At 40.0% G+C, this 12,022-nt stretch overlaps 1 protein-coding gene across 2 annotated transcripts in view; it reads left to right on the top strand.

The window, feature by feature from the left end:
• Positions 1-2,045: 2,045 nt before the first annotated feature.
• Positions 2,046-12,022, top strand: part of GPM6A (glycoprotein M6A) — a 375,929-nt gene continuing 365,952 nt past the window's right edge. The window contains exon 1 of one of the 2 annotated variants that reach the window (XM_037727886.1): positions 2,046-2,066. Coding sequence is in view for 1 of the 2 variants with exons in the window: in XM_017498544.1 (XP_017354033.1) it covers positions 2,717-2,720 (4 nt within the window). In the remaining variant the exon portion in view is untranslated. Of the gene's footprint in view, positions 2,067-2,350; positions 2,721-12,022 lie in introns of those variants that run through there. The other variant, XM_017498544.1, reaches the window with a different exon arrangement.

Genomic DNA, 12,022 nt, shown 5'->3' with positions numbered 1-12,022 from the left:
AAAAAAAAAAAAAAAAAAAAAAAAATTCTATTCATCTCAGAATTTCACAAGTTTATCTAAAGCCTCAATTTTGAGTCCCATGGTTGATAACTATCTCCATATTTAAAACAATACAAAACAAAACAAGTGCTAGTTATATTTCCACAGGACTTGCTAAAAGGTGGTTTAGGCAATGAAATTGAAGATGAGGGATGAGCGAGAAGAATATTTTGGAAGCAGAACCTTAGGATTTGATGGACAATTAGGTGACAGGAATAAGAAGGCAGAAATACTGGATAAGTAGAGTAAAATATAATGTACTAAGTGGGATAATGAATTAATTTACATATTTTTATTGAATTCCCACATAAAATTCTGTAACATTACATTTCAGGTGAGATAATGGCCTCTCTATACCTGAGATCTAGGATACTGACACCACTTACATCATGACGGTAAGATAAATGAATTAAACATCAACATTTTGATATATTCACTTATACCAAAAGAAAGACAACATCATGATTTTGATGATTAAAAGCCAGTGTAAGATGATTTGTATCTTTAGTGTATTCCACATTTCACGTATTTTACTGGGAATGTTAAAAATATTTATGAATTATATTTAGTGTTGAAGGATATCACCATCTTTCTCAAGCAAGTGGCAAACCAGTTTGATACTGAGAAACTGTGTGGTTAACTGACTAAGATTATGGACTCTGAAGTATTTTGTCTTGGGCATGAATTTTGCATTGCTATTTATTATGAGAATTTGGGCAAGTGCTTAATCTCTTTGTGGATTAATTCCCTCCTCTGTAAAGTGGGGATAACAGTATTTTCCTTTTGTTGTGAGAATTATATTAGCTAAAAGAAGCCCTTAGAACAATGCCTGACACTTAGCACACGGCACTCAGTTTATGTTATAATTATTATTTTGTATTTCAGGATTACGATACGATCCCATGAGAAAAAAAAATAGTTCTAATTTTTAGATTTCAAATATTATTTTGAATAAGTGTTCAGGAAATGGGCTGGTAAGATGTCTGTGGTGATTCTAAAACTCAGCTTATGAATTAATCTCCAAAATCTATCAGTTATCCTTTTTTTTTTTTTTTTTCTCTGAGACAGAGTCTCCCTCTGTTTCCCAGGCTTAAGTGCAGTGGTGCAATCTTGGCTCACTGAAGCCTCAACCTCCCAGGATCAAGCGATCCTCCCACCTCAGCCTCCCAAGTAGCTGGGACTACAGGCATGCACCGCCATACCTAGCTAATTTTTTGTTTAATTTTGTAGAGATGAGGTCTCACTATGTTGCCCAGGCTGTTCTCAGACTCCTGAGCTCTGGCGATATGCCTGTCTCAGCCTCCTGAAGTTCTGCTGGGACTACATGCGTGAGCCACCAATTTATCTTTATTGAACAAATGTATTACTGTTACTCTTTGCTTCAGTCACAGTTCATGTTAGTCGGTTTCCAGAATGGTGATGCATTTCCAAATGTTATGTTGAACACTTTTAATTTTTATTGACTACTTCCACTCCCCTCTCATAACTATAATCCCTTCTAACTGAAGTGCATTTACAACACCCCTGCCAGGAGTATACCTCTTCCATTACGTGAGAAAAAGCTGTGCAGATGTTTCTGTGGCATTTTAGCGATATGCTCTGCATTTATCCATGCATTCTGCTAAAATATTCTTATTTATTTTTCATATCATCTTTTCCCCATTAGATAACAATGTTCCTCAAGGTAAACAGTCATGTCCATTTTATTTTATTTTTCCACTTGCTCACAGTATAAATATGTATACTTTTGGGTGTGCTTTACATGAAAAGGCAGCGTAAGATACTTTGGGGACTGATTTACTGAAATAACTCCTCCAGTATGAATCTTGAAAGAACTAGGTCAATAAGCCATAGAATTATATAATTTTTTTTTTAGCTTGAAGAGACCTTAGAGATCACTTTTTCCAGATCCTTCACCTTAGAAATTAGGAAATGAGCCAGGATTACAACTTGTCCTCTCAACTGTCAAGCCCTGTGCTCTTTCAGCCTCATCAACTGCCTCTTGGATTGAGTTGTTTATTTTTCAGGTGATTTCTGCATATTATGATGTGTGTGTGTGTCAGGATGTGTGCGTGTGTATGTGTATAGTTTCTAGGACTTTATAACCTTGTCCAATTACAGAAGCATATTTTATGTAGAAGAAAGAGGAGATGACAAAGTATAAATTAAAGGAGGATTGTCTCTTCCTCTTTTCTTTATTAATATTATAATTAAGAAACAAAATGGTACACAGAAGACAAGGGAACATAAAATCATCATTTCAAGCCTGTCTTTTGGAATAATCTGTTTCCTGACTCCACTCAAGCATCTTGGCTGCCGAGTCGGTTGTGGGGTGCTGCAACAACGTGCGTGTGATGTGCATTCAACGTATTTAGGAGAAAGACTTTGCACGTGCGTCTCCTGAGAGTGAAAGGGGGCGGGGTGGGGGCCTCTGGGGAGGAGGCGCTCAGTGAAGGGGAGGGCAATGCGCTCCGACCAGAGGCGGCAGGTGGAAAGAGGGAGGGGTCTGCGCGCCCGCAGAGTCACCAGGCGCCCTGCGAGTTGTCTCCGCTGGGAGGGGCGAGGCTGTCACTCGCCGGGGCGCTAGGAGCCCGAGCGCGGCTTGGAGAACTTGGCCCCGCTCAGCGCCTGGTCACTCGCTCTCCTCCGGGGACCGCAGAGAAGCAGGACCTGGGCCATGGGTGAGTGCGCGGGCGGGCGCGGACACTCCGCCCAAAGGCTCGGCCTCGGGAATGGGCATTATAGAAAGAAAATGAAGGTTCCTTGGCCTCAGACTGCGTTCGTCCCGGCTCTGTCCCCACCCCCCAGATCCCCCCTCCCCCGCTTGTCTCTGGACTTCTCTCCGGGAGCGGGGCGACGGCGCTGGGGTGGCACCCGGGGGCGAGGGAGGGTGCCTGGCTGTTCACAGTGGGCTGGGAGCGTGGGAGGCTGCGCCCCGCCGATCCTCCGCGCCGCCCCAAGACCCAGGCCTGGGGGTCCTGTCTGCCGCGCTTGGGGCGGTATCTGGGGAATAAAGAGAGACGAAGAGACCCAGGATCCGAAGAGCGAGCGGATTCCAGGGAAATCTCTGTGCTCTCGAGTTCTCACGTTCTTCTGTTCTCTTTGGGGAGCAAGTTGGACCGGGCGCGAGAAATGGAAACTTCGTCAAACTTCCACTTGGTACAGGTTTGAGCAGAGGAAGGTGCGGGGGCCGGGCGAGACGGGGCACAGTTTCCAGTCCTGGTCCAAACGCAGCGCCCGCGTGCACAAAAGGTCTGGGGCTGAGACTGAAGGCTGATTCTTCCTAAATTCGACCCGGGTGTAGACAGCGTGGTGAAAGGGGCGTCCACACGGGCTAGGGTCACTGGACCGCCGAGTTCGGGGCAGTTCAGCTTCGCTGGAGTTTCCATGCAGGGTCCGCTGGTTCGGCGTGTAGTGGCGGCAGTTTGGAACAGCCCCAGGAATGTGGTTGTGTGTGGCGGAGGCGAGGAAGAACTGGGGGTGAAACCACCGATTCAAACCCAGCACTAGGACGCAGGGGCCCACGAGGAACATCGAGGAGCTAGGGGGAAGCTGGGGAGGAGAAAGCACCCCCACCCCGGGACTGGTGTCTCCAAAGGCGCAGGGGCGATGCTGCTCTTCGAAGTCACCGACTGCGCTCCGTCCGCCCGCAGGCCGGGCTACCCTCCAACCCCAGTGCGCTCACTGCTTCCAGCCCAAGCCCCCTGGGCGCCCCTTTCCCGGGCCTCTCCCTTGTCCTTTGTTGAGGGATTTCTTCCAGAGTAAAGGAGGCCTTGGGGACTGACGTGCTCGGGTTGAAATTCCTATATTCCCACAGGCTCAAGGGTTAGGGGATGCTTTGACTACTAATCACTGGAGTTCATAGACACTAGCCAACTTGGAAGAAAGGAAAAAAGAGAAAGCTGAGGACATTTTTGCCTATGAATGTTAGCTGTGATCAAGACATTCATAGTCTCTTCTTGCTTGACCCTTGGAAGAGTCTTAGAAGGACCCGTTTTCAGGGCCTTTGTATAAACGGTGTTGGAAATGGTCTTAAGGACTGTCTAAATGTTTTCTGAAAAGGAAGAAGTATTTTCAGGTTAAAAAAGAAAGATAAAACATTTTGCCAAGTGTGGCAGAGAGTATTTCAGGCTTTAAAAAAAAAAAAAAATTTGGTTGCTCCGGAACCTATAAACTCTTGTTTATATGCTCACACAGAAGAAAAGCTCTCACAAATAGAAAGTCAAAATAATTGACTTGTTGTAATCTATTCATTAGCTCTAGTAAAAGCATTAAGATGCCATTTGGATCCAACATAATAAAATGTCTAGAAAGAATTATGTAATTTACCTTTGTAACCTCAAGCTCCAGAGAACTGGCTATCAAAAGTAAGGTATTCATAATTTCAAAGTTAATTATTTCTTTAATTTCCATTTCCATACTATAATGGAAACAATTTGTCCTGGATTTTACTTCAATGCCCATGGATAATTATCAATCATCCCTTATTATAGGAAGGTGTTGTGGGGGATGGTATGAAGTTAACAGCTGAGTTGTCAGGATCCGTTCCAAAGCTTGGTCTGTAACTCTTAGAAGCTCTCTCTCCTGTCTGTAATCTGACAGATACCTAAAATTTTTCTGTTCCTTCTTCTGCCAAAAGTGGATTACATTTTTCCTATTGTAATTGAGGTCATCAAAACTCATGTAGTCGTGGGCCAGTAGGAGAGATTAGAAATATTCCTGAACTCTCTTTAAGTGGAGTTAAAAGAAGCAAGTGAGGAAGCTAGAGGTGAGGGAAGTAGAGAAAAGAACAAGCATGTAGCAAGGGAGAGTGAGAGCATGAAGCCAGAACTCAGGACCAATATTCAAGTATGCTGGCCAGAGAACAGGAAGTGCCAAGAGGCAGTGAGAAGCAAAAGGAGAAAGCAGGAAGGAAGTGCCTACAGGAAATAGAAAACATTTGGTCACTTAAGGCCATATTCTTCCTCTTGCTTTTAATTTACTTATGAAAAACAAAACTTCACTACTTAGAACCTCTTCTATGTAGTTGTAGTAGGGATGGTAGGGAGTTTAGCACTGGAATCCAAATTGCTAGGATAAGAGGGAAAAACAGCTTAGGAGAATGCTGGATTGCACCAACAGATGGAATCCATTTTTTTCCCTGGTATCATGACAACTAAAATGTATCACTTAAAGAAAGGAAGCTAGTACCATGGGGATGACTGTAGCAATCAATTCTCATTTGTCTCAGAAGAAGAAATCTGAACTCCAGCATTGTGGAAGAATGAGAGTAATTGGTTAATCAAATATTCTGAATAATTTATCGTCTTCATCTTCATAATGCACAAGGCTGAATGTAAAAAAAAAGTTATTTGCAAAGTAGGCAAATTGCAATTTTGGCATCTCTTCCTTGTATTGTTTGATTTCCTCATTGATGCCCTCGCCTTGTGTAGGTATGCAGGAGGATTTTTCCTCCACTCTAAAATGTTACTCTGCAGAAAGGATACAACAAAATAGTTTACACTTAAAAAAAAAAATGTACGGCTAACCTATTGCTAAGAGTACTTACATTTTAAATTCAAGGTGAACTTTAACCTGCAAATCTCTAATTGTGGAATTTCAGGTTCTGCGGAAAAGATAGGCCAGGAATATTTTTAATTTTTCTCCTTAACACACTTACTGTTCTACTTGACCACATATATTTCACTATGAGACCACTGATTACTGTTTTGTTTAAAAAATGATGTTGAATATGATTTGGTTTGACAGATATTATGAAAAGTTTAATGGGAGTGGTACTGAACCTGGCTTGGAGGAATGAAAAACATTTGGAAGGGAAGTGGTTCTAGGCAGAAGAAGGAGCTCCTTCTCTAGGCAGTAAGGAGGTGAGTTTGGGGAACAGTAAGATATGGAGCGGGATTGACAGGATAGGATTTGATTTTGGAGAGCCTGTAAAAGCAATGAGAGGAATTTAGAATTTACATGATAGGAAGTAGGATGTCATGGAAGGTTTTAGAGCAGGAAGGACGTAATGAGATTAGTGATTAAGGAAGATAAGTGGAAAATGTTGTTTAAAACAGAATAAGTTGAAGAGGACAGACCCAGTTTTCACAGTAATCCTGGGGTGATATATGTCCAAACCAGTATGGGAATAATATTATATGATATATATAATATGATAATAATAAGCTATCATATATGTCCATGCCAGTGGAACTGGAGAGCAAAAGATGGATGAGAGATAGGCCAAACAAAAAATCTATAAAATTAGGCAATGAAGCAATAAAAGAATGAATAGAAGATTTTATCTCAAAGTTTGAAATCTTGAAGATTGGGGAAGTAGTGGGTCCCTTGATAGAATACTCAAATGTTTATTTTCTGCATGTTTTGGAGGGGAAATTAATTTCATATTTGGAACGTTGGTGGCTACACCTGTAATCCCAGCACTTTGGGAGGCAGGCCAAGGTGGGTAGATCAGTTGAAACCAGGTGTTTGAGACCAGCCTGAGCAGCATGGGGAGACCGTCTCTACTAAAAACACAAGAAATAGCCGGGTGTTGTGGCACGCGTTTATAATCCCAGCTACTTGGGAAGCTGAGGCACGAGAATCACTTGAACCCATGAGGCAGTGAGCCAAGATTGCACCATTACACTCCAGCCTGGACAACAGAGAGAGACTCAGTCTCAAACAAAGAGAAAAAAAGGTGATAGCAAGATATCTAAACATAAACATTTAGTATGTTAGGAACACACAATGATAATTTAATTAGATCACAGGAACAAGAAGGAAAACAAAGATGAAAGGGTGACCAACATTTAGTGAGTGGAAATCCCATAAACTGAATTATCTATTTGAAAGTGTGAGTATAAGGAGTACTAGTTGAGGGGCAGGGAGGGAAAGGATAAACCCTGTTTGATTGAAGAGGGAGACCAGCCACATGATATGTACTAAATGCCCTAACATGAGAACAGTGAAATGTGACAACTTAAACATTCCGTGTTAGATCCAAGAGTCTACACATTTTGACAAGAGAAAAATATCAAATAGAAATATTTTGCTCTTACCCAATTTCAGTAACAATGGAGTTTGTTAAGCATCTGTAAAACTGTTTGCAAATTTAGACACAGAATAATGACACACAGTATTGACTTGAGCTAGTACCTTTTTTTTTAAGGAAGACGATGACACCCTAGGCACAGTTATGAGCAAGGTACAAGAGCCAAGGTTTGAAATAGGAGATGCATCTGATAATCTCTTATGTCTTTCAATGGGTCTTATAAATCTTTGGGATCCTGCTTCCTCATTTGTTTGATGAGAGGATTGGGCAAGGTTCTATAAATTTCTGTAGCTCAGATCTTGATCCAGGAATCATTAGAGAAAAAAAAAATGTAAAGAAGATAAGATGGAGTTATTTCCATTAAGCAAATTAAGAATACTTTTATGATGCTAGAATACTGGATAATACTTTTGATCGTTTGGCTTCTTGTGTGTTATTTTCCTTAGAAAATTACGAGGCCTGATAAGAGTCCCAACCTCAGCAGAGAAAGATAAAACTCATGTTATGAGCATTTATTGCTGCATAAAATGATCTCCCAAACTAGTGGATTAAAACAACAATTTATTATTATCATTGACGGTTCTGCAGGCTGACTGTCTGCTGAGCAATTCTCATTTGAAGTTTCCTGCCTTGGAAAACTGATGTCAGCAGGGGATTCAGCCATCTGAAGACAGGATTGGACTGGTTGTCCAAGAGAGCTCACATATATAGCTGGCAGTTGATGCTAGCCGTTGACAATGACATTATCTCAAGCTGTCCTGAAGTGGCTTGAGTTTTCCACAAAATGATGGCTAGGTTCCAAGAGGCAGCATCCCAAGAATGAGTGTTTGAAAAAACCCAAGCAGAAGCTGCAGATTCTTATGATCTAGCATCAGAAGTCCCAGGACATCACTTTTCCTGCATTCTATGGGCCACACGAGTCATCAAGAACAGGAAGATTCCAGGGGAGGGAGATCAGGGCTGCCCACTTGATGTGAGGAACAGCCTGCTCACACTCGGAAAGGAGAAATTTAGGGTAGCCGACTAATTCATCTCATTCCTGAAAGAGCTGTCTTGCTAAGTGTGCTTCACATTGGGTTTACAACTGAAAACTCAGTACAAGTTCTCAGAAAAACATGATTAAAGACTAAATTTTTAATCAGAAATGGGAAGAAATCTAAACAGTCACACAAAAATTTCACAGCAAAACATTTGAGTGTGGAAATTCATGCCTGTGTGGAAATGTGTTGGCAGAATACTGGGATAAGCTCTACTCAAAATAGTTTCAAATAAAATCAGCTAATCTTTCTTATTTTCCCTTGAATCTTAGGTTTCTAAGGCTATTGTAAAGTATGGTTCACTTTATTTAGAATGGAGTTGGTCATAAATTAGAATGTAGGTCAATTAGCATAAATCCTTTGCTCAATATCCTCTTGTCACAATAAACTAGATGCTTTGTAGTGAACTGTTTAGGAGCTTGCTTTATTTTTCCAGAATGTGTTAGTTTTACAAAATACAAAATTGGAATTGGTATAGAGTCACTAAAGTCTTCACCATACTTTTCTTTTGAAGAGAAGTATTTAATTAACAAAGTAAAGTTCCACTTAACAAAACTCTTCACATATATCTCCTTTTATTGTTAATTTTATCTGACAAAGTTAGAGCTGTCTCTGTGATAACAAAAAATAGAGGCCTTTCTTCTAGACAATTGAAAAACAAAGGAAAATTAGGATACATTATACGGGTTTAAATTCTCCAGGACAGAATTAGTTTCAACCTAGAAATTTAGAGGCTTTAAAAAACATTACTGTGTTTCAGCTTTTTTGACTTGAGGTCATTCTATTTACAACTGTTTGATAAGAGGTGAGGAGATGAGGGTAGACAGTGCAAAACCATATACTTGATGCTAACTATCCATGCTATACCAAGCAAACAAAACCACATCCCAATGAGAAATGAAGCCTTGACCTATATGAACGACATAACCAGAATAATGTGTTAATTCTAGAAAGTAGTATGATAAAACAAATGCTTTTCCAGTTTAAGATATTCACTTACTATTTATTCTAAGATATATAAAATATATAATGTACAGTAATAACAAAATAAAAGTCTCTTGCTAGTTTTATAAACTTTCTTATTGTAGAACCTCTAATTTTATTGTCTAGCTAGAATAATTTAAAGCGTACATAAATACTGATTCCCGGGTCCCAACTCCCAAGACTCAGATTCAGAAGGCTTGGGCTTGAGAGCTAGACCTGCAATTTTAACATGCAATACCATTGATTTTGAGGCAGGAAGTCTGGGGCATATAATGAGAAAAACTGACTGCAGAATGCCTTCCTTCCAAGCTGACTTAGCTACTCATTACAACTGTTATTTCTTCCCTTTTATCACGAATATAAAGCATACCCTGTCTTATTGTACTTCACTTTATTGTGCTTCGTAGATACCGTGTTTCTTAACAAATTGAAAGGATCACGGAGTATTTTCCACTTTCAAGTCTTATTATGTAAGAACTATATTTCATAAGGCAATAGCTGCCGTACGTAGTGATTTCTTTAACGGGTCTGGATAGAGTCAATTGAAAACCTTCTGGAAAGAATTCACCATTCTAGATGTCAATAAGAACATTCATGATTCATGGGAGGAGATCAAATATCAGTATTAACTTCAGTTTGGAATAGATTGATTCTAGTCTTCATGGATAACCCCGAGGGGCTCAAGCCTTCAGTGGAGGAAGTAACTGCAGAAGTGTCAGAAACAGCAAGAGAACTAGAATTTGAAGTGGAGCCTGAAGATGTGACTGAATTGCTACAATGTCATGATGAAACTTGAATGGATGAGGAGTTGTTTTTTATGGATGAACAATGAAAGCGGTTTCTTAGAATGGAATTTACTTCTGGTAACAGTGATAGTGTTGAAATGAAACAAAGGTTTTAGAATATTACATAAACTTAGTTGATAAAGCAGCAATAGGATTTGAGAGGATTGACTCCAATTTTGGAACTTCTACTGTGAGTAAAATGCTATCTAACAGCATCACGTGCTACAGAGAAATCTTTCATGAAATAAAGAGTCAATTAATGCAACAATTTTATTGTCTTAAAGTAAGACAAATGCAATTCGTATTTTAAGAAATTGCCCAGCCCCCTTCAGCAACCACCACCCTGATGAGTCAGCAGCCATCAACAGGGAGGCAAGACCCTCCACCAGCAAAAAGATTATGACTTGCTGAAGGCTTAGATGATTGTAAGCACTTTTTTTTTAAGCAATAAAATATTGTAAAATTAAGGTATGCACATTGGTTTTTCAATTTTTTTAGACAGAATGCTATTGTGCACTTTATAGACTTTAGCATAATGTAAACAGAACTTTTATATGCACTGGGAAATCAAAAACTTCATGTGATTTGCTTTATTGTGATGTTTGCTTTATTGCAGTTGTTTAGAACCCAACCCCAAACACCTCTAAGGCATGTCTGCATTATTTATTATTATTTATTTTTATTTATTTATTTTTTTGAGACGGAGTTTCACTCATGTTACCCAGGCTGGAGTGCAATGGCGCGATCTCGGCTCACCGCAACCTCCACCTCCTGGGTTCAGGCAATTCTTCTGCCTCAGCCTCCTGAGTAGCTGGGATTACAGGCACGCACCGCCATGCCCAGCTAATTTTTTGTATTTTTAGTAGAGACGGGGTTTCACCATGTTGACCAGGATGGTCTCGATCTCTTGACCTCATGATCCACCCACCTCGGCCTCCCAAAGTGCTGGGATTACAGGCTTGAGCCACCGCGCCCGGCCTATTTATTATTTTTTAATCCTGGTCCTAATATTAGCAAGAGCCACCTCTTGGAATTACCATTTCTGATTCGTTTCACTATTAAACTTACTAAGTTTCTATAGTTGCTGTCTCTTCTTTTTCATCAGTCACTCATCAACCTTATTGGGCGATGTTCTCCAGAGTTTACTGAAACCCCTCCTCTGAAAATTACCAATGACCTCCTGTCTCATAGTTTCAGTGTCATTTATGTTAATGTAACTCTCAAATCTGCATACCTATGCCTGTCAGCTGTCTTCATCTAGCTATCACTTTAGTCCTTCAGCCTCAATAGATTAAAACTCTCCTTTCTCTCTAATATCTATCTTGGAAAGATGTTTGTAGAACACAAAGGGATACTGGAAAAGGAATGTGAATATAAAAAATATTTCATTATTATTACACTTTCACATATTGCTAGGAAGATGTGGTAAAGCTATAAGTATATTGCACAGATGTCTGGAGTTTAGTAAACACTGCATCTCATGAAAGTCTTTCTTTTCTGTCTCTCTGTGTCTGCTATGGCAGCTGTTTCCTCCTTGCATTATAGTTATTTGTAGATGTGTATTTTTTTCCTTCATTATTTGGGGTCACGTCCAGACTCTGAAGGCAACAACTTCTAGACAATTGACAAACCAACAAATACTCTTACCATTAAGCTATTTGTGTAGACTGCCTACTTTGGTAACTTAGAAAGATACAAAAATACAAATTTTTAGCCCTTTAAAAAGTATAATTTATTTAATATTGGTCATTGCAGGAGACAGGAAAGAAGGCAAACTGTGGAATGAGTGTATCTGTTCAGAACAGGATTTAGAAAGCAGTTGTGGGAGGGAGTCAACGCTAGACCAAAGGCCCTTGTGAAAGAAACACTAGGGCAAGAAGGACCTCGAACATTCAGGCAAGAAGGACTTTTCAGCTGAAAAGTAGATAAGACAGAGTTAGTGCAGGTTCAGAAGAATCAAAGAAAAAAAAGAGTTGTTTATCTATATATAAACAACTGGGTTGGTTCCAGGTCTTTGCTATTGTAAACAGTGCTACAATCAACATACGTGTGCATGTATTTTTATAGTAGAACGATTTATAATCCTTTGGATATGTACCCAGTAATGGGATTGCTGGGTCAAATGGAATTTCTTTTTTTTT

Source organism: Cebus imitator, unplaced genomic scaffold, assembly GCF_001604975.1.
Source record: "Cebus imitator isolate Cc_AM_T3 unplaced genomic scaffold, Cebus_imitator-1.0 Scaffold243, whole genome shotgun sequence".
Lineage (NCBI taxonomy): Eukaryota > Metazoa > Chordata > Mammalia > Primates > Cebidae > Cebus > Cebus imitator.
This window is presented reverse-complemented; position numbering and strand designations above follow the sequence as displayed.